The sequence below is a fragment of the Sphaeramia orbicularis genome, chromosome 7 (assembly GCF_902148855.1).
Source record: "Sphaeramia orbicularis chromosome 7, fSphaOr1.1, whole genome shotgun sequence".
Lineage (NCBI taxonomy): Eukaryota > Metazoa > Chordata > Actinopteri > Kurtiformes > Apogonidae > Sphaeramia > Sphaeramia orbicularis.
In genome coordinates this window covers 9,399,224-9,423,745 of record NC_043963.1, presented here as the reverse complement: position 1 = coordinate 9,423,745, position 24,522 = coordinate 9,399,224, and the positions used below count along the sequence as shown (strand labels likewise).

The following is a 24,522-nucleotide window of genomic DNA, read 5'->3' as shown; positions in this document are numbered from 1 at the left end:
GCTGTTTTTGGCAAATAAACGACATAACTGCCCCCCTTTGTTCACATGCTCGGCGAGGGGAAGCGGCTATCAGTCGGGGGTATCTCGAACTATATTGTACAACTCTGATTAGGGCTCTTGAATGGCTCATATAGTCAAGAAGTCGGCCTGTGATAGAAAACAGTAAGAGGTAAAGAACAAAGCCAGAGCTGGATGGACAGCCTTACTACATTTGTGTTTGCCCTTTCACAACGACTTATGGTAGAAAGATGAATGATGTCTTATTTTGTAGGGAATTATGAGCACTTTCAGATGTGTGGTTGACAACAACGTTTTAAAGGGGTCATATTTTGCTAAACCCACTTTTATTAGTCTTTGGTACATTTATTTGCATATTTGGGGACGCTAATAGTTCAAAAAAAAAGTTTGAATTTCAACCATCCAGGTGCTGCAAAGCTATTTTTACAGTCGTGGAAAAAATTATTAGACCGTCAAAAGTCATCAAAAACAAGGGTTATGCAATCAAGTATTAACTCATGTGTGTATCATGTGACTAAAACAGACAGAAAAGAAAACATGGAATGCCTAAAAGCACTGTTTTTGTCAGTACAGTGCCATAGATATTGATGTAAATAGGGATGTAACGATATGAAAATGTCATATCACGGTTATCATTATTATCGCGGTATTGTTGAAATGTGCTCAAAATGTTCAAAAAGTACTAATACACACGGAAATAATTTAAGTTGTATTTCAAAAAATAAAATAAATAAAATAATTGGCACAATGTACTTTCTGTTGCAGAAACATTCAAATATTAACCCTTAGTGGTCTGAGCCTATTTGGTCTGTTTTTCAGTACTTTTGATTTTGCCTTTATATGCTATATAAACAAATGTTTACTATACCCATGTTTGGGATCTTTTTTTTTTTTTTTTTCAGCACAACTTCATTTATATCATCTGCCTATTATTTTTTCACTTTAACCTACTATAAAAACATAAAAAGACAAAAAACACACAAAAAATATATATAAATCAGATTTGAAAAATGTATATAATTTATTGCATAAATAGCACAAAGATGCTTAACGAACCTTTTCAAAGACTTTAAAAGTGAATATTGGTTCCAAATATTAGGTATAGAAAATTAAAATTGTATTAAATTAAAATTATACTCAAATATTTGACGTAAAAGCAGATCTTTACATAACTGTTTTTTCCCCTCAAAGTGCGGTAATCAAACACGGTTATCATGATAATTACAAGTTAAACGGTAATAATAACCGTCCTTAATTTTACCGTGGTTTATCGTTATACCGGTAACACTGGTCTACAATTTTTTGGAAATGATTTGCTTCAGACATTAAATGTGCTAAATGTTACGTATTTTAATAAGATTAATTGGAAAATAAATGACAAAAGTGCCGGTTTGCTGATGTTTTCAAGGTATATGATTAAGTGTTATTACACATATATATTGGTTTATGTACATTTATAGAATACTTTTATAAATCTTCCACTAAATAGAACCTGTAAAGTGAATGTATTCTAATGTGCAGACAGTGTTTTGAAGTAGATCTTGTAGCTCTGAGACAAATATTCCTTTGGAGTCAAACCCATTCTATCGTTAATTCTTGAATTTCACATTTTGACCCAAGGCTGTATCTTGGAGAGTTCAGCCAACCAGCATTTTTGACTTGATTTTTCTTTATCAGTGACTCATGTGGTAAAATTTCATGACTTTTATTCTGGAAGCATTTTCCTTGTAGACCAGTGTCATCATTACATCCCTAGATGTAAAATAGAAGGTTTTGTTCTCGCATGAAAACTTTGACTAGTTTCCGAAGTGACGCTTTTCAGACTAAAGAGTTCAGATGTAGATATCCCTTTACCGCCTGGATTTATTTACAATTATAGAAAAAAATATATATACGAGAGAGAGTCAAAAAGTTCTCAGACAAATGTAATAAAAAGTTTATTTATCAAAATAACAGTGATTTTTCTACATAAGTTCCATTACAGTCTAAACACTTTTGTAATCTACAGTCGCGGACAAAATTATTAGACCACCAAAAGTCATCAAAAACAATGGTTATGCAATCCAGTACTTACTCCTGTGTGTGTCATGTGACTAAAACAGACAGAAAAGAAAACATAGAATTTCTAAAAGCACTGTTTTTATCAGTATAATGCCATAGATATCGATGTAAGAACTGAAATTATTTTGTTTTTTATCAAGAAAACATGGAAAATGGATCGATATCAGCTCTGAAATTAAACTACTATGAGCTATTTTTGTTGTTATCGTTATATTTGTCCAAACAAATGTACCTTTAGTTGTACCAGGCATTAAAATGACCAAGAAATTGAAAAAAACAATACATTTTTCTGCAACTGTATGTTTCTATTGGTAGATTTCTTCTTTTATAGAATTGCTGGTATTTATCTGAGAACAGTGGAGAGTGTTCATTTAAATACAGCACCTATAATAACTCTGATGCAAATTAGTGACATTAGGCATAATCGTCATAATAGTATTTACACAGATTTTCCAATCTCAGGTCTGTAGATTATTTTACTGATGCTACTATTGATCAGTTCCTCCAGTCAACAATCCAAACAAAACAAAAATAATCCAAAAATTATCAGTAGAATGTCATGAAATTTATAAAACTGTCACAGAAACATAACCAGGTAACATTAGTATATGGACAAAAGTATTGGGACAGGTTGAATTCAGGTGTTTCTTTTCTAACAGGGATCTGGGATACAAAACAATAACGACAAAAAAGGAAATATTGTTGTTTATAAACTATATGGACAAAAATATTGGGACACATCATGTCTGCAGCTGTAAGATGTCCTGTTCATGATGATTTGAGATAAAAACATCCATATTTCCTTAAAGTTTAATGGGGGATTTTTCTGGAGCCGATTACCTAAAATGTTCAGTTGTTGGTTGAACAGTCAGAGCAGCACAGTCGACAACCTGGAGGGGGTGGGGCCTGAAAGTAGCTCATTTGGATTTAAAGGGCCAGCGCTCAAAACAACCAGTCTCGTGTCATTCCTCAGAAATAGTGTTGAAGCTGGACCTGTGGAGTTGAATAAATGGAGAATTCAGACCCAAGCAGAGCATTTACAGGGTGGGGAAGCAAAATTTACAATGAACATTTAGTTGTTTTTTCTCAGCAGACACTACGTCAGTTGTTTTGAAACCAAACATATATTGATGTCATAATCATACCTAACACTATTATCCATACCTTTTCAGAAACTTTTGCCCATATGAGTAATCAGGAAAGCAAACGTCAAAGAGTGTGTGATTTGCTGAATGCACTCGTCACACCAAAGGAGATTTCAAAAATAGTTGGAGTGTCCATAAAGACTGTTTATAATGGAAAGAAGAGAATGACTATGAGCAAAACTATTACGAGAAAGTCTGGAAGTGGAGGAAGCAACAAAAAACGTACCAAAGCTTTTATTAAAGCTCTCACATCCAAAATCCTAAAGGATCCAACCAAATCCAAGAGAAAAATGGCAATTGAACTTGAGGTAGACAACAAGAGCGTTAGAAATGCAGTAAAATAGGGTTTGAAGTTCAAATCTTACACAAGAACACCAAAACACTTGTTGACAACAGCTATGAAGGAAAAGAGATTGGAAAGGTGCAAGAAAATTATTACATGGTTCAAGAAAAAGTCCTCCATTGTAACGATCTTTTCAGATGAAAAGATCTTCACTGTTGAAGCTGTTCTGAACCGCAGAAATGACAGATTTATCGCAAAATCGAAAGCTGAGGTTAAGGGGACATTCAGAACAAAACATCCTGCTCAAGTTATGGCTTTTGGTGTTGTGGCTTCCGATGGAAAGAAAAGGCCTATAAAATTCTACAAAGCTGATGAAAAAATCAATGTTAATACTTACTACAAGACTCTGAGATACCAGGTATTGCCAATGCTTAAAGCAGACTACCCAGATGGAAATTATGTATGGACACAGGATGGTGCTCCAGCCCACACAGCTAGAAAAATACAAGATTTCTGCAAATCCAACTTTAGCAATTTTTGGGAATCATGTTTATGGCCGCCTTCTAGCCCAGATCTAAACCCTCTGGATTCTGCTATTTGGGGCGTTTTAGAACATGCTACCAATAGAACATCACACAGCAATGTCGACTTTCTTAAAGATACTATTAAAGAAGAATGGGAGAAGTTGTCACCCGAATATTTGAGGAACACTTGCACAAGTTTCAGGAAGCGTGTGAAGGCAGTTATTGAGAAAGAAGGAGGACACATAGAATAAAAACATTTTCTATTATGTCAATTTTCTTGTGGCAAATAAATTCTCATGACTTTCAATAAACTAATTGGTCATACACTGTCTTTCAATCCCTGCCTCAAAATATTGTAAATTTTGCTTCCCCACCCTGTACAGTTTATGGAGAACACAAGGAAATGTTTGGAAATGAAGAATTCCATTTAAAAAAGCAAAATATCACTCCTTTAAATCAATTTTCTGGCTTAAAAATTGTAAAAAAAAAAAAAAAAAAAAAAAAAAAAAAAAAAAAAAAAGACCCCTCTGATGGACAGGAAATTAACCCTTTCATGCATTTGGGGAGGGGGTTGGACTCTGAAGGACTGGTCCAGGGGGGCATTTGTGAATGTGCTACAGGTCATGGAGGTGACTCGCCTTCAGCACAATCAACAAGGCTAACCTCTGATGTAGTGCTTCCTTAGAACTTCCGCTCTCTGTCTCTTTCCCTCGCTCCCAGTTTTTTTTCTGTCATTGTGTCTTTGTTTCACTGCTTTATTTTCTCTCTTCACACACAAACACACTCATGTATACGTATCCGTGGAATTCTGCTTAAACGTGGTTCAAGATCACAGCAGGATTAAAAATACACCCGACATACATATATACACGGGCGCTAATTACAACCGGCAATACTTTATGTCAGGGGTGTCAAACGTGCGGGACAAAACGGGGCCGCCAAAGGGTCCAATCTGGTGCAAAAATGACACTGAGGATATTAACAGTCAAAGATGTTGAACTGTTTTTAATTCAAGGGGTGCATACAGACCAATATGATGTCAAATAAAATAATAGCATAATAACCTATAAATAATGACTCCAAATATTCTTGGTTTAACCCATAAAGACCCAAACATCCGCTGGCAAACAAAAGCATCTACTGATCTAAAATGTTTAATAACTTCTGACCCACTAAACCTATCAATATATATAAATAATTAGTGTAAAATACAGTTCGTCATCTTTTCATGGTCATCAGATATGAGCCATTTGGACGTTCAGAGGCTCCGTAGTTACCATGGAAACACCGTCATCTTCTACAACGTTAATTCGCCAGTAAAATCCATGGAATCTGATAAATGACAGTGGATGGAGACGCTTGTTTTGTGTTCAGTTAATGATAGATTTACTGATAAAGTCACTTTATCTTTAGTTTTCTCCATTTCTGATAAAATAATCCTTAACTTTACCACGAACCTATAATCAACATCTATATGATCAGTGAATTAAATATAGGAAAATACTTGATTTTCACTTAAAAAACACAAAATGCAGAGGATAATATTATAATAAATGGCGATAAAACACTTAAGAAAGCTTAAATAGAAAGAAAAATTCATTTTTGTTATTGTCACAAAAGTAACGCTGGGTCTTTATGGGTTAATGTGCAAAAAATAATATTACATTATGCCTATAAATAATAACAACTCCAATTTTTTTTCTTTGATTTTGTGCAAAAAACCCACTAAATTATGAAAGTATTTACATTAAAAATACCTATCCTTTAACAATAAAATGTAAGTAACCTGAACAAATATGAACAACCTGAAAAGTCTAAAGAAAATTAAGTGCAGTTTTAGCAATATTCTGCCTGGTACTAAATATTTTGTGCTTTTTGTAGATCCGATTTGTAATGCACATGTATAAATGATAAATTGAGGCATAATATTGTTAAAATCGCACTTATTTTTTTTCCAGAAATTTAAATGTTTTCAGGTTATTCACATCTTTTTTGTTTGGAAAGTGTGTAAATGTAAATATTCTCATAATTAAATGTAATTTTTTTTTGCACTAAAACGAATAGAAAAAGTGGAGTTGTCATTATTTATAGGCTATTATGTTATTATTTTACTGGTCCGGCCCACTGGAGATCAAACTGGGCTGAATGTGGAACCTGAACTCATATGAGTTTGACACCTCTGCTCTACATACACGACAAACAAAAAGTTAAGGATATTTCTTTTTTTTTGTGTCTTTTTTTGTCATTTTTGCCATTTGTAAATAAAACCATGTCTTGTCATTCAAAAAAAATGTGTTTCAATTCAATTCACACGCAAAAAAGCAAAAAGCGCTGTGCAAGAAACTTTTTGTTTGTTGTGTATAATATCCTATATGTCATCCTCCGTCTGTTTATGCTGTTCACCCCTCAGATGTCAGCTATGGAGAACATGACGGAGAAGCTGGAGAGTTTCGGAGCCCTCAAACTGGACGGACCGCCCAATTCGCTGCAACACTCAGCCCATCCACTGTTCAACTTCCGCTCACCGCCGCCGTCGCTGTCGGACGCCATCCTCCGCAAAGGCAAGGAACGCTACGCCTGCAGGTAGGTTGCATCAGATCATGTATAATACTAAAGGATTAAGTACACTGGAAAAAAAATCAAAATCTTACCAAGTGTATTTTTCTCATTTCTAGTCCAAATATCTCATCACACTTAGAATAAGACAGAATCACCTAAAGAGTAACTTTTCAGTGAGATAGAAGAACTTATTTTTAGACAATAGATCTTGAAAATCATAAAATCTTACCAAGATCATTTTCACTTGTTCTATTGGCAGATTGTTTTGCTTAATTCAAATAGTAATCTTTTATATTGATTTAAGTAAAAGTTTGTATGTTTGACTCGGTTCGTTTAAAGGTAATGTGATAAAGGATTGAAAGATGTTATATATCGTAATTATATATATATTTATTTAATATAATCTTCACTAACGATGGAAAAATAACAACAAATGCATTAAAATAAATAGAAACTAACATTAGCATCGACTGTTGGTCAAGAATTTTGCAACTGGTGATAGCTTAGATTATCTTAGATCTATTTACAGCAGGGGTCTCAAACATGTGGCCCGGGGGCCAAATGTGGCCCGCCAAAGGTTCCAGTGCGGCCCGTGGGATGAATTTGTGAAGAGCAAAAATTCCACAGTCAGTGCTGTTGAACTCATTTTAGTTCAGGTTCAATCTGATCTCAAGTAAAATAATAATAACCTGCAAGAAATAATGACTCCATATTTTCTTCTTGGTTTGATGTAAAAAAATAATATTACACTATGTCTATAAATAATGACAACTTCAAATTTTTGTCTTTGTTTTAGTGCAAAAAATAACATTAAATTATGAAAATATTTCCATTTGCAAACTATCCTGTAACAATAAAATGTGAATAACCTGAACAAATATGAACAACCTGAAATGTCTTAAGAAAATTAAGCACAGTTTTAACAATTTTCAGCCTGTTCCTCAGTGTTTAGTGTCTCTGTAGATCTGATCCATAATACACATGTATAAATAATAAGTTGAGTCATAATGTTGTTAAAATTGCACTTATTTTTCTTAAGAAATTTAATTTTTTTTCAGGTTATTCACATCTTTTTGTTTGCATAGTTTATAAAAGTAAGTATTTTCATAATTTAATGTTTGTTTGTTTTTTTTGCACTAAAACACAGACAAAAATCTGGAGTTGTCCTTATTTATAGATTATTATACTATTATTTGACTGGTCTGGCCCACTTGAGATCAAATCGGACTGAATGTGGCCCCTGAAAGAAAATGAGTTTGAGACCCCTGATTTACAGTATTACAAATAACAAATCAAAAATGATAGATATTAGTTTAAAATACTATTTAGCAGATGGTAAAAAGGCTATTACCAAAAAATGGTGCAGATTAGAACCACCTACAACAGACAACTGGCTACAAATCGTGAATGGAATATTTGAGATGGAGATTCTGATGCATAGACTGAGGATTCAAGAAGAGCAGTGTCAAGATAAATGGGAGAAACGGACAATTTTCATTTTAACATCATATTACTAAACCAATTGTTAGTCACAAAGGTTTTTTATGGTCAGTGTATCCCAAATGTCCCTAGATATGAGAACTTATTTTTAGACAATAGATCTTCAAGAAATCTTAACAAGATAATTTTCACTTGTTCCGTTGGCAGATTTTTTTTTTTGCTTGAATTAAGGAAAAAATCATTTTCTCCCGTTAATACAGATCAAGCCAGGTAATAGCTTTTTTTTTAGTGATGGAAAGGCTGTATTTTTTCATTTTTTAGGCTTTTTAAACCAAAAAAATATATGTAAAAAAAACTTGAATTTATTAAAATATATTAAAAATGATGAAAATATATAACATTTAGAAAGAATATTACCATCTTTTAGCTTTGTGCAGCTGCTTTTATGCAGGTAAATAGAAAAGAATATTACGATTACAATTACAACATATTTACTCAGTTTGCTCAAATAATGTGAAATAGTCCTAATTCACATTATTGAATACATTTAATTAGATTCTGTTATAATTAAAAATTAAGACTATAAAGAAAAATTTGTTCTACTTTTGTGTGCTTTTTTGCTTGAACTAAGCAAAAAAAAAATCTTGAATTAAACAAAAAATCGTTTTATCCCATTAATACAGATCAAGCCAGGTAATAGCTTTATTTAGTGATGGAAAGGCTGTATTTTTTCATCTTTTAGGCTTTTTAAACCAAAAAATGCACATTAAATTCTTGAATTCATTAATATATATTAAAAGTGATGAAAATATATGACATTTAGAAAGAATATTAACATCTTTTAGCTTTGTGCAGCTGTTTTTATGCAGGTAAATAGAAAAGATTATTACGATTACGCAACATATTTACGCAGTTTGCTCAAATAATGTGTAATAGTCCTAATTCACATTATTGAATATGTTTAATTAGGTTCTGTTATAAATAAAAGTTAAGAGTATAAAGGTAAATTTGTTCTACTTTTGTATACTTTTTTGCTTGAACTAAGCAACAAAAATCTTGAATTTAGCACACAAAAAAAATTGCCAATGGAGCAAGTGAAAATTATCTTAGTAAGAGTTCTAGTTTCACAGCTACTGTATTTGATAAAATTATCTTTTTGTGCACTGCAAAAATCTAAATCTTACCATGTATTTTTCTCATTTCTAGTCAAAATATCTCATCACACTTAAAATAAGACATAATCAGATCAAGAAATCTTATCAAGATACTTTCCTCTTGTTCTATTGGCAGATTTTTTTGCTTGTATTAAGCCAAAAAATTCTTGAATTAAGCAAAAAAAAAAAAAAATCTTGAATTAAGCCAAAAATCTTGAATTAAGCAAAAAAAAATCTTGAATTTAGCAAAAAATCTTGAATTAAGCCAAAAATCTTGAATTAAGCAAAAAAAAATCTTGAATTTAGCAAAAAATCTTGAATTAAGCAAAACAAAAAATCTTGAATTAAGCAAAAAATCTTGAATTAAGCAAAAAAAAAAAAAAAATACTGGATTAAGCAAAAAAAATCTTGAATTAAGCAAAAAAAAAAAAATCTTGAATTAAGCAAAAAATCTTGAATTAAGCAAAAAAAAAATATACTGAATTAAGCAAAAAAAAATCTTAAATTAAGCAAAAAAATCTGCCAGTGGAACAAGTGAAAATTATCCCGGTAAGATTTCTTGAAATAAGATTTTCAAGATCTATTGCGTAAAAATAAGTTCTTATGTCTCACTGAAAAGTTACTCTTTAGGTGATTATGTCTTATTTTGACCAGAAATGAGAAAAATACACTTGGTAAGATTTTGATCTTTTTTTCTACTGTATATATTTTTTCACGTTCATGATCCATTTCGACATTCTGTTTTTGGTGTTACCTTCAGGTACTGCGGGAAAATCTTTCCTCGATCGGCAAACCTCACCAGACACTTGCGGACACACACGGGCGAACAACCATACAGGTATTCCGCTCGTTTTTTCCGAGTTCAGTACCTCCTATACTGTATTTTTCCGATGTTTTGAGTGCTCAGTTACCACGGTTTCCGGTCTCCTTTGGCAGGTGTAAATACTGTGACCGTTCATTTAGCATCTCATCCAACCTTCAACGCCACGTCCGCAACATCCACAACAAGGAGAAACCCTTCAAGTGTCACCTGTGCAACCGCTGCTTCGGTCAGCAGACCAACCTGGACCGCCATCTCAAGAAGCACGAGCACGAGAACATTCCTGGTCAGTCTGAAACCTCCGTGACTCATTTTTCTCATTAAACCTTGGACTCGGCGTTTTTGTTAATGGACCGAATAATGAATGGTTCACGTAACTCATTTGGAAAATTCAATATCATCGCCTCGATAAATATTTAGCTTTGTGCAACAGATGATTTGAAGTGGAAGAACCGCTTAATTAACCAACTGACACTTGCTTTTCCCACCTCCGTCTCCAAAAACAGCCATTTTACGTCCAACATTATGCCACAAAGTATGGACGAAAAACAAAGAAGTGATCTGAATCATTGTGCGGTTGACACTTCATCTGTATTTTACAGCTGTGGTAACATTTAATAATTAGAAACTCTGATTAAAAATAAAGATTTATGGTCCGTTTGCATCTGGTTCCCATGTACTTCTCAGTGGAGCCATAAATGTGGCATCTTACAACCTTTACAAGCACAAATGGAAGGCATTGTTTCTTTTAGGGGTTAAATAAGAGGTTATTCTATGAAAAAGTGCATTTTGTTAAGAGAAATGATTAACCCTTAAAGACCCAGCGCTACTTTTGGGGTAGTTCCCTCTCTATTTAACCTTTCTTAAGTGATTTATCACCATTTATTCTAATATTATCCTCTGTATTTTACGTTTCTTCAGTAAAAATCAGGCATTTTCCTTTAGTTAATTCACTGTTGATGTAAATGTTCATAAAAGCTCAGATTAAAGTTGAGGGTTATTAAATGAGAAACAGAGAAAAATGAAGAAAACGTGACTTTTTGAAAACCTAAACTTAACCTGAACCGCTAATCACGCTACCCGCTAACCTTAAACCTAATCCTAACCTTAACCCTAACCCTAAACCTAACCCATACCTAGCTGCTGATTGCACTAATGGCTAACCGCTAACCCTAAACCTAACCCTAGCTGCTGATTGCACTAATGGCTAACCGCTAACCCTAAACCTAACCCTAGCTGCTGATTGCGCTAATGGCTAACTGCTAACCTTAAACCTAACCCTAGCTACTAATCATGCTAACCCTAACTCCTAAACCTAACCTTAACCCTAACCTTAACCACTAATTGCGCTAGCCGCTAACCCTAAACCTAACCCTAACCCTAGCTGCTGATTGCGCTAATGGCTAACCGCTAACCTTAATCCTAACCCTAAACCTAACCCTAGCCGCTAATCACGCTAACTCTAACCCCTAAACCTAATCTTAACCCTAGCCTTAACCACTAATTGCGCTAGCCGCTAACCCTAAACCTAGCCCTAACCTTAGCTGCTGATTGTGTTAATGGCTAACCGCTAACCTTAAACCTAACCCTAGCTACTAATCATGCTAACCCTAACCCCTAAACCTAACCTTAACCCTAACCTTAACCACTAACTGCGCTAGCCGCTAACCCTAAACCTAACCCTAACCCTAGCTGCTGATTGCGCTAATGGCTAATCGCTAGCATTAAACCTAACCCTAAACCTAACCCTAGCTGCTAATCACGCTAACCCTAACCCCTAAACCTAACCTTAAACTTAACCCTAACCTTAACCGCTAATCATGCTAGCCGCTAACCCTAAACCTAACTCTAAACATAAACCCAACCCTAGCCACTAATCACACTAATCGCTAACCCCTAACCCTGATCCTAGCCGCTAATCACGCTAACCGCTAACCCTAAACCTAACCCGAAACAGTCACTTGCCCGATAAATGGTTCAACATGTACATTCAAGAAACAAATACGTTTTACAAGAGCTTTTGTTTGATGTTTCTGACGCAAAAGTCCATAAATGTACGACAACTTACGTTCAAACGGTTTCTGCACAGACCGATCCCAAATTGCACAACGTTAAAATGTGAAAAATGTGCGTTACAGCCCATGTGTTTCCGTTAATCTGCACTATTATACACGTCTGATGATCGTCAATCTCAAACCTGAGTGTGTTTTCCTGTCGGCGTTCACGTCCGTGTGTGTTGATACGTTCGTCTGTTCTCTCTCTCCCCTCGACCCGACAGTGAGCCAACAGTCCGGGATGCTTTCCAACCTGGGAACCACCATCTCCTCGCCAAACTCCGAGCCAGACAATCATGCACTTTTAGACGAGAAGGAAGACTCGTACTTCTCCGAAATCCGCAACTTCATTTCCAACAGTGAGATGAACCAGGCCTCCAGCTCTACGGATAAGAGGTAACGAAAAAACACTCACACGGATCAATAAGTCGGTAAAGACCTACACGATGTGGACAAAAGTATTGGGACGCAAAGAATTCAGGTGTTTCTTTTCTAACAGTTTTAAGTTTAAGCTTCTCCCTACTCCTTTTCGACCACGCAAATTCAGACACGTACTTGAAGATAGATTCTGTTCATTTAAATATTATTTTGTTTTTGTCTTATTTTGCTTTGTTTTGTTTGATTTTGTTTCTTTACATGTTTGAAATAAATAAATAAATAAATAAACAGGGGTCTGGGATACAAAACAATAATGACAAATGACGTAATATAGTTTATACTGGGATAAATATCATTGCATTTCATGGGTTAGTTTGGATTAAATTGTTATATTTGCTTCCAAAATGCCTCAGAGATGGTTTTTACCTCATTTCTCTTAAAATTTATTTAATTTCTTTTATCCATGAGTATGATTTTAACTGTTCTACCACTAAATTTCTAAAATATTTTTCTGTAAATAATACTTTTCTACCAGAACTAACCATCTACTTTCTTCACATTTCACTAAGGATGGAAAATCTCCCATTATACTTTAAGGAAAAAATTATGTTTATAATCTATATGGACGAAAATATTGGGACACATCATGTCTACAGGTGTAAGATGTCCTGTTCATGATGATTTGAGATAAAAACATCAATGTTTTTCTTATAAATATCAATATTCTTTCTTCATAAGTGAGATGTGAAGATTATTTACAGTCAGAGCACAAAAAATATTTAAGAAAGAACATTTAAAATCATAGTCATTAATAAAAAATAAAAAATAAAAAATCAGTGTGGAGGATAATTCACAGCTGTAGATATGATGTGTCCCTATATTTTTGTCCATATAGTTTATGAACAGTTTAACCAAAATCAGTGTTGAGAGAAATTAAATAAAAACCATCTCTGAAGCACTTTTGGAAGCAAAAATAACACAATTTAATCCAAACTAACCAATGAAATGATATTTATCCCAATATAAAACTATATTATGACATTTTTCATTATTGTTTTGTATCCCAGACCCCTGTTAGAAAAGATAATAATAATAATGATAATAATAATAATAATAATAATAATAATAATAATAATAATTTGCATTTATAAAGCACTTTTCATTTGGCGGAACCTCAAAGTGCTACAGAGAGAAGACAGTCCAGTAAAAATAAAATACTGTATCAGGAATAAAAGACTAAGCAAATAAAACAAAGCATCATGGTGGGCCTTAAAAAAAAAAGATAAAACACCTGAATTCAACGTGTCCACATACTTTTGTCCATATAGTGTTTATTTAATCCATAAAAATGACTCTATCCGAATACATTTTTACTCCATTTTAATTAACCTAAAGTGTTCCAACCTTCTCTTCTTCTTATTTGTCGTCCAGGTAGAATAAATACAAAACTCCTCAGTTACTCTCCTTCTTCTCATGCAAAACTAAACATACTAATTTGTGGTGTACACTGCTCCCTAGTGGTAACAGCCTCCATATGTAACAGGTGTGTCCACAGTGTAAACCACCTCACATTAGACTGGAACTAAAGCTCCATCCACATGGGACCAGTTCTACCTGCGGACCTTGTTGAGCCGCATTCTGTAATAAATTCCCATTATGTAATAAAAGTTCAAAATGTAATAAGAATGTCACATCATCTTGTAATAAAGCCGCATTATGTAATAAACTGACGCATTTTGTAATAAACTACCTCAGTGCATTATGTAGTACATTTTTTTCGCATTATGTAGTAAGTTATTATAATTTGAGAAACTTATTACAAAATGCACTTGACACATTTTGATTTTCAGGAAAATGTAATGTGCTAAATTCATCTGTAAACTGTGTGGTTAAAGTTCTGATTCCATTACCTGTAGCTCCTGTGACTAATTTCTTCTAAATTGCTCTGAAATTATATTAATTTGGATTGTTATTACAAAATGAACCATGTTATTACATTTTTATTTTTTTTTAATAAAAATGTGTCAAGTGCATTTTGTAATAAATTTCTCAAATTGTAATAACTTACTACATAATGTGAAAAAATTTACTGTTAAATGTGTCGACGTAGTTTATTACAAAATGCGTCAGTTTATTACATAATGCGGCTTTACTACAAGATGACGTGACATTCTTATTACATTTTGAACTTTTATTACATAATGCGGCTCAACAGAGCTCCACTCATATGTCATAAATGGAATCATAATCTAGTGGGAATCTGCCCTGTCTGTGGTTTGGAAAGTAGACATTTCACTGCAAATGACAGCCTTATTTCAGCAAACGCACTGATTTTATTTATTTATTTATTTTACTTTTTCTTTTTTTTTTTTTTTGACACTTTTTATTTATAAACCTTGTAATTTTACAAAACAAGAACAAGAAAGTGAGTTCTGGGGATGACCATTATAACATAAACATGTATATAATATCAGCTGTTTTTTTTTTTAAATTAGTACCGTCATCATTTGTAAAGATTATCCATTTTCCTCCTGGAGCCACAGGGTGAAAGTCATGTGTTCCATCAGTCGAATATTTTCTACAATTGAAATGAAAAGGCTCATTGTGGGTGGTTCCTTCTGTAGCCAACATTTTGTTATGGTTTTTTTTATCTGATGTCAACGAAATCTTCAGGAGCTAAACATCATCTGAGCTGCAAACAAAAGTAGAAGGAATTTAGCTTTATGGTCTTTAATTTATAACAGAACTTAATTAAATGTGTTAAATAATGTGAATTAGGACTATTATCTATAGTTTCTATTAACCCTTTCATGCACGAATTATGAGAACCTTAATCAAGATTTTTTTTTCCTGAGTGTTTTTATTCCTCTTTAGGCATGAAAAAAAAAACAATGTGATTGAATTTTTTTTTTTTTTATGAACCTATTTTTCATGGAGTTACAAAAATGTCCACTCAGCTGGACACCATGCGTTTAATTTTTGAAGCAAAGAAACATGCATTTACTGTCATACTGTGTGAAAACTATGAAATAAATGTTTTTTTAATGTTGCTAATCTGATGTTTTCTCACATTTTAACATACTATAATAATAGTTATTGCTCACTCAAATAATATGAAAAAAACAACAAAACACAATTAAAAAAAAAAAAAAAACCCAAACTGTTAATTACAGTCTAATAACAACAACTAACAACTGATTTACACTCAAATATTTTTCTGCAGATCAGGTTTATCAAGAACAGGAATTTTACAGTAACGGTATGAATTGTAGTGTATTATGGGATGGTGCATAAGTATCCACTGTGTTGGTTGATATGCAAGTAAAACAACAAAACCCATGACTATACAGGAGACCAGCTGTAGAATAACTGTCCACTGTAGTGACCACTGTGCATGAAAGGGTTAATACTGATACTTGTCATTCATGACATAAAATCCTTATCATACATCATTTGAGCAAACTGTGCAAAATATTTAGCATAATCGTAATAATCTTTTCTATTTTACCTGCATAAAAACAGCCACATGAAGCTAAAAGACATTAATATTCTTTCTAAATGTTATATATTTCTATCACTTTTAATAGATTTTAAGAAATTCAAGTTTTTTAACATGTATTTTTTGATTTCAAAAGCCTAAAAGACGAAAAAATACAGCCTTTCCATCACTAAAAAAAGCTATTACTGGGTTTAAACTGTATTAATGGAATGAAATTAATATAAATAGAAGGTAAAATTAGACGTAATTCACCTTTAATGTCATTAAAGTGAGAGTTCTAGTTTCACAGCTACTGTATTTCATAAAATGATCTTTTAGTGCGAATCATATGGTGTTTTTCTCCACTGAATATGACACACTTGTAAAACGATTTAAAGGGCTGTATTTTTTATTGATAGGCATTGAAGAAAACGACCACTTCCTGAACCCTTTTCAGCGTTAAGTAGCGTTTTGAGGCGAACAGAGCGTATTAGAAAAGAAAAGGAGGATGTCATGCTTTTCTGGTTGGGTCAGCAGTTTGAGCTTTTACTTGGAGTCTTTACTCTCCATGTAAATGTCATATATTTCCATCACTTTTAATATATTTTAATCCATTCAAGGTTTTTTTTTTGTATTTTTTGGTTTAAAAAGCCTAAAAGGTGAAAAAATACAGTCTTTCTGTCGCTAAAAAAAGCTATTACTGCGCTTGAACTGTATTAATGGGATAAAATTAATAGAAATAGAAGGTAGAATTAGATGTAATTCATTGCATTAGATCTAATTCAACCTTCTATTTCTGTTCACTTAATCCCATTAATACAGTTCAAACCCAGTAATAGCTTTTTTTTAGTAATTGAAAGACTGTATATTTTCATCTTTTAGGCTTTTTAAGACAAAAAATACATGTAAAAAACTTGAATTTACCCAGTGTGGGAATCGTGCAGTGTTTTTCTCCGCTGAATATGACACACTTGTAAAATGATTTAAAGGGCTGTATTTTTTATTGATAGGCATTGAAGAAAATGACCACTTCCTGAACTGTTTTCAGAGAACTGTTTTCAAGACATCTTACCAAGATACTTTCCACTTTTTTTTTTGCTTGTATTAAGCAAAAAAAAAAATCAGGAATTAAGCAAAAAAAAAAAAAAAAATCTTGAATTAAGCAAAAAAAAATCTTGAATTAAGCAAAAAATCTGGAATTAAGCAAAATTAAAAAAAAAAATAATCAGGAATTAAGCAAAAAAAAAAAAAAAATCTTGAATTAAGCAAAAAACAATCATGAATTAAGCAAAAAAAAATCTTGAATTAAGCAAAAAAAAAATCTTGAATTAAGCAAAAAAAAATATTGAATTAACGAAAAAAAAAAAATCTTGAATTTAGCAAAAAAATCTGTAATTAAGCAAAAATTATATTGAATTCAGCAAAAGAAATTAAAAATCTTGAATTAAGCAAAAAATAATCTTGAATTCAGCAAAAAAAATCTTGAATTAAGACAAAAAAAATCTTGAATAAGGCAAAAAAAAAAAAAACTTGAAATTTATCTTGGTAAGATTTCTTGAAATAAGATTTTCCAGATCTCCAAATCAGTTCTTAGATCTCACTGAAAAGTTACTCTTTAGGTGATTATGTCTTATTTTAAGTGTGATGAGATGAGAAAATGAGAAAAATACATTTGGTAAGATTTACATTTTTTCCAGTGTGGGAATCGTGCGGTGTTTTTCTCCACTGAATATGACACACTTGTAAAATGATATAAAGGGCTGTATTTTTTATTGACAGCACTGAAGAAAACGACCACTTCCTGAACTCTTTTCAGCGTTAAGTAGCTGCGTTTCAGAGTTTTGAGGCGAACAGAGCGTATTAGAAAAGAAAAGGAGGATGTCATGTTTTTCTGGTTGGGTCAGCGGTTTGAGCTTTTACTTGGAGTCTTTACTCTCCATGTAAATGTCATATATTTCCATCACTTTTAATATATTTTAATAAATTCAAGTTTGTTTGTTTTTTTACATGTATTTTTGGTGTAAAAAGCCTAAAGATGGATAAATACTGACTTTTTCTCTATATAAATAGCTATTCCTGCGCTTGAACTGTATTAATGGGATAAAATAAATAGAAATAGAAGGTAGAATTAGATGTAATTCACCTTTAATGTCATTAAAGTGAAAGTTCTACTTTCACACCTACTGTGTTTGATAAAATGATCTTTTTGTGCACTGCAAAAATCTAAATCTTACCGTGTAGTTTTCTCATTTCTTGTCAAAATATTTCTTGTCTCATCACACTTAAAATAAGACATAATCAGACCAAGAGATCTGCCAAGATACTTTCCACTTGTTCCATTGGCACATTTTTTTTTTTGCTTGTATTAAACAAAAAAAATCTGGAATTAAGCAAAAAAAAATCTTGAATTAAGCAAAAAATCTGGAATTAAGCAAAAAAAAAAAAAAAAAGAAAAAAAATCTTGAATTAAACAAAAAATAATCTTGAATTAAGCAAAAAAAAAAAAAATCTTGAATTAAGCAAAAAAAAAAAAAAATTGAATTAACGAAAAAAAAAAAATCTTGAATTTAGCAAAAAAAATCTGTAATTAAGCAAAAATTATATTGAATTCAGCAAAAGAAATTAAAAATCTTGAATTAAGCAAAAAATAATCTTGAATTCAGCAAAAAAAATCTTGAATTAAGACAAAAAAAATCTTGAATAAGGCAAAAAAAAAAAAAAAACTTGAAATTTATCTTGGTAAGATTTCTTGAAATAAGATTTTCCTGATCTCCAAATCAGTTCTTAGATCTCACTGAAAAGTTACTCTTTAGGTGATTATGTCTTATTTTAAGTGTGATGAGATGAGAAAATGAGAAAAATACATTTGGTAAGATTTACATTTTTTCCAGTGTGGGAATCGTGCGGTGTTTTTCTCCACTGAATATGACACACTTGTAAAATGATATAAAGGGCTGTATTTTTTATTGACAGCACTGAAGAAAACGACCACTTCCTGAACTCTTTTCAGCGTTAAGTAGCTGCGTTTCAGAGTTTTGAGGCGAACAGAGCGTATTAGAAAAGAAAAGGAGGATGTCATGTTTTTCTGGTTGGGTCAGCGGTTTGAGCTTTTACTTGGAGTCTTTACTCTCCGTGTAAATTCCTTTCGAACTGTCTCACTTTCTGCCTGTCTCTTCCTCAATCACCCCCCACCCCCCCTCCCTTTTGTCAACACACATTATAGCCAACAGACCCAGTGGCAATTTAGCCCCTCTGCCATCTGGGATCAATACGAGTCTCATCCGCAACAAGCCGGCCTGACGTTTTAATATCTGTAATTCAGACTAAGTGTTATGCTTTCTGTCCTCCCACCAGACAGCCCGCTGTTTATTCTCCCTCTGAGTGACTTAGCCCAACGACGAACGCAAACACACGTCCACGGCTCTGTAATCGCTCTCAACCGCCCTCACAACCCAGACCGTCCCCCTTCGGAAACTCCTCTTTTAAGCATCGCAGCCCGTCAAAAAAGAAGGTTTTGTTCTCGCACGAAAACTTTGACTAGTTTCCAAAGTCAGACGATAGAGTTTAGATGTAGATATCCCCTTACTGCCTGGACTTCTTTACAATTATAGTAGGAGGGAGAGTCAAAAAGTTCTCATATAAATGTTGTAAAAAAGTTTATGTATCAAAATAACAGTGATTTTTCGACATAAGCTCCATTAGAGTCGAAACACTTGCAATCTACAGTCACAGAAAAAATGATTAGACCATCAACAATCATCCAAAACAATGGTTATACAATCAAATACTAACTCCTGTGTGTATCATGTGACTAAAACAGACAGAAAAGAAAACATGGGATGTCTAAAAGCACTGTTTTTGTCAGAACAATGATGTAAGAACTGAAGTGATTTTGGTTTTTATCAAGAAAACATGGAAAAATTGATTTTGATTTGATTTAGTGATTTATTCCGAACATGCAATGAAATTTAACATACAGGGTGTATCAAAAAAAATATATATACAGGGTGGGGAAGCAAAATTTACAATGAACATTTAGTTGTTTTTTTCTCAGCAGGCACTACGTCAATTGTTTTGAAACCAAACATATATTTTTAAATAAACTTTATTGCAGACACAGGCCCATAAACCATAATAACACAACATACAGAATAAATAAAATAAAAATAAAAGAATAAAAAGGAGATTAAAAAAAAAAAAAAAAAATCAATCATAATCATACCTAACACTATTATCCATACCTTTTCAGAAACTTTTGCCCATATGAGTAATCAGGAAAGCAAACGTCAAAGAGTGTGTGATTTGCTGAATGCACTCGTCACACCAAAGGAGATTTCAAAAATAGTTGGAGTGTCCATAAAGACTGTTTAGAATGGAAAGAAGAGAATGACTATGAGCAAAACTATTACCAGAAAGTCTGGAAGATACTATTAAAAAAGAATGGGAGAAGTTGTCACCCGAATATTTCAGGAACACTTGCGCAAGTTTCAGGAAGCGTGTGAAGGCAGTTATTGAGAAAGAAGGAGGACACATAGAATAAAAACATTTTCTATTATGTACATTTTCTTGTGGCAAATAAATTCTCATGACTTTCAATAAACTAATTGGTCATACACTGTCTTTCAATCCCTGCCTCAAAATATTGTAAATTTTGCTTCCCCATCCTGTACATTTGGAAAAATTACCCCCAGTTCCGCATTTGATCATTTTTGGAATTTTCTTGTCGGTTGGTCGGTAGGTAGGGGATTGGTGGATATTTGTCCAAATTTACAGACCCAGGTATTCATGCATGAGTGAGCAGGGGCAAATTGCATAATCCAAGTTAAAACTGGTTTGCACGAAGTAGCGGTGGGATTTAAATCTAATCAAAGGTCATGGGAGGGGCCAATGGGCATCCATGTTGTTTTCTACCAAATTGCCAGGTTACAGCGTTAACACTTTGGCCACCGTGTCCGTTTCATTTCTTTACCCATGGCAGCTGTTCCAGCCTTTCAAAGTTAATTCAACTTGTTTAGGCCTGAAAATGTCACTGAGGACAGGCCAAGTTAGGGTTAGGGTTAACCCTAAGCCTAACTTGGCCTGTCCTCAGTGACAAAAGTATTGGGACACATCATGTTTACAGCTGTAAAATGTCCTGTTGATGATGATTAGAGATAAAAACATCCATATTTCCTTAAAGTTTAATGGAAGATTTTTCTTCCTCAGTGAGATGTGAAGAAAGTAGATGATTATTTGTGATAGAAAACTATTATTTACAGTCAGAACATGAAAAATATTTTAGAAATTTATGGGTAAAACATTAAAAATCATAGTCACGGATTAAAAAAGGGAAAAAAAAAATAGCAGAATCAATGTCGAGAGAAATTAAGTAAAAAACATGTCTGAGGCATTTTAGAAGCAAAGATTGCAATTTAAACCAAACCAACCAATATAAAACTATATTATGATATTTTTAATTTTTATTGTTTTGGATCCCAGACCTGTGTTCGAAAAGAAACACATGAATCCAACGTGTCCCAATACTTTTGTCCACATAGTGTGTATTTAATCCATAAAAATCACTCTATCCAAGTACATTTTACTCCATCTTAATCCTAAAATTAAACTAAAGCACCCCAGGTAGAATATCCATATAGTTTATAAACAACATTTCCTTTTTTGTCATTATTGTTTTGGATCCCAGACCCCTGTTAGAAAAGAAACACCTCAGTTCAACGTGTCCCAATACTTTTGTCCATATAGTGTATATTTAATCCATAAAAATGACTCTATCCAAGTACATTTTACTCCATTTTAATCCCAAGGTTAACGTAAAGCACCCCAAGTAGAATATCCATATAGTTTAGAAACAACATTTCCTTTTTTGTCATTATTGTTTTGGATCCCAGACCTCTCTTATAAAAGAAACATCTCAATTCAACATGTCCCTTTACTTTTGTCCATATAGTGTATATTTAATCCATAAAAATGACTCTATCCAAGTACATTTTACTTCATTTTAATACTAAGGTTAACCTAAAGCACCACAAGTTTTCCAACCTTCCCTTCTTATTATTGGTCGTCCAGGTAGAATATCTATATAGTTAATAAATAACAACATTTCCTTTTTTGTCATTATTGTTTTGTATCCCAGACCCCTGTTAGAAAAGAAACACCTGAATTCAACATGTCCCAATACTTTTGTCCATATAGTGTATATTTAATCCATAAAAATCACTCTATCCAAGTACATTTTACTCCATTTTAATCCCAAGGTTAACGTAAAGCACACCAAATAGAATATCCATATAGTTTAGAAACAACATTTCCTATTTTGTCATTATTGTTTTGGATCCCAGACCCCTGTTAGAAAAGAAACATCTCAATTCAACATGTCCCTTTACTTTTGTCCATATAGTGTATATTTAATCCATAAAAATCACTCTATCCAAGTACATTTTACTCCATTTTAATCCTAAAATTAAACTAAAGCACCCCAGGTAGAATATCCATATAGTTTATAAACAACATTTCCTTTTTTGTCATTATTGTTTTGGATCCCAGACCCCTGTTAGAAAAGAAACACCTCAGTTCAACGTGTCCCATTACTTTTGTCCACATAGTTTACATATATTCACAGTGGGTTGAGCAGCGCCTCATTACAAAAACAGAGCAGAATTCACGACAATAGTCTACAGGGGGATATGTTTCCAGAGCTGCAGAGCTGAGGAGGTATCTGTCTCCTCAGAACCACAAATCAGGTCCTAATGAGGGCTGGATTTGGGGCCTGGGTCTCGCCTTAAGTTGTATGGTTTGGACGGAGCTGCAGTTGGAGCTGGATCCCCGTCTGGGCTCCGTTGGCTGGCAGTCGGGACCCCGAGGGGGACTCAGGTTGAGGCATTTATCTAGGAGATCCACTGATGATGGAGCTCTTCCCCCATCCACCCGCTGTACCCAGACCCCCAGCCCGCTAACACAAACAGCCGCCTGACGTGTTTAGACTAAATGACAGAACCCAGGGCCCCCCATGTCAGAGCTACGCTTCTTTCCCCGTTCGCAGGCATGGACTTTTTCCCCACCAACCAGTTTGGCAATTTGATTATGGTGATATTTAATCTAGATTGAAAGAGGAGAAGTTTTTTTTTTTCTTCCTCCTCCTCCTCCTCCTCTTCTTCCTCACCACTACCACCAAAGTCCGACCCCCCCCACCCACCCACTGTGTGTGACCCAATCCTGTCCCTGTACACCCCTTCCCAGAGGTAATGCTGTCTGGTTTGATAAATGTCCAGTGTGTGGCAAAAAAAATGGAAGGGGTAAATTTGCCGTCCCAGAGGAAATGATATCATGAGCCATGACATCGTGGTCTGGGGGTGATGGAGGGGTTGAGGGGGGAGGGTTTTTGGGGGGGGCGCTGGCTGGAAAATGTACAGATGGCAGGTCCTAATGGTGGCGTGTTGATAGGCTGTTTGCAGATCAGCCATCTTCTTCCTTCATTCACTCACACAACAGACTGGTCTCAAGAAATGGTATGCCATGGCAGTTCTTATGGCATTCGGCCTCATATACCTGCGCATTTTTGACCTTTTGCGTGTTATTCAGCATCATTTGATCACGTGTAATTTTACGTGAAGATCTCCAGTTCACATAACCCTAACTTTAACCCTTGGTGTGTCGTATTTGACGCTAACAACAGCATGAACATACAGGGTGGGGAAGCAAAATTTACAATATTTTGAGGCAGGGATTGAAAGACAGTGTATGACCAATTAGTTTATTGAAAGTCATGAGAATTTATTTGCCACAAGAAAATTAACATCATAGAAAATGTTTTTATTCTATGTGTCCTCCTTCTTTCTCAATAACTGCCTTCACACGCTTCCTGAAACTTGCGCAAGTGTTCCTCAAATATTCGGGTGACAACTTCTCCCATTCTTCTTTAATAGTATCTTCCAGACTTTCTGGTAATAGTTTTGCTCATAGTCATTCTCTTCTTTCCATTATAAAATCTCCTTTGGTGTGACGAGTGCATTCAGCAAATCACACACTCTTTGACGTTTGCTTTCCTGATTACTCATATGGGCAAAAGTTTCTGAAAAGGGATGGATAATAGTGTTAGGTATGATTATGACATCAATATATGTTTGGTGCCTGCTGAGAAAAAACAACTAAATGTTCATTGTAAATTTTGCTTCCCCACCCTGTACATGTGGAAAGTTTCTAATACGTACAGATAACCCTGTAAAGCCTGAACCATTAAATCATTAACAGAAAGTTCCAGTTCTTTGAAACTGGAGCCTTTTTGGGTCCCTCTGGACAACCAAAAAAAAAGTTTTAAATATCAATTTCCGTGTATGAGTTTCAATTTTGTATCATATTTGATACATTGGGTCTCAGTGCGCAAATATTATTATTTTTGAACAAACAAAAAGATGTTTTGTTTTGGGTTTTTTTTGCGATCAAATTTAAATTTTTATTTTCATTTACATTTAACAAATGAAGATCCAACAGAGGTATTTCAGTGGATACAGTATTACTGGAATGGATTCTCAGTGCAAGAATACCAACAGTGGAAACAAGACAGAAGAACATGTCATGGGATACCACAGAACACAGTGATAGTATGATGATA

The 24,522-nt window shown here is 33.7% G+C and overlaps 1 protein-coding gene across 1 annotated transcript in view; it reads left to right on the top strand.

The window, feature by feature from the left end:
- LOC115423123 (histone-lysine N-methyltransferase PRDM16-like) overlaps positions 1-24,522 on the top strand; it is a 46,164-nt gene that overhangs the window by 12,232 nt on the left and 9,410 nt on the right. Inside the window, 4 exon segments of the mRNA XM_030139854.1 lie at positions 6,442-6,614; positions 9,945-10,022; positions 10,121-10,290; positions 12,283-12,454. Of these exon segments, the coding sequence (XP_029995714.1) occupies positions 6,442-6,614; positions 9,945-10,022; positions 10,121-10,290; positions 12,283-12,454 (593 nt within the window).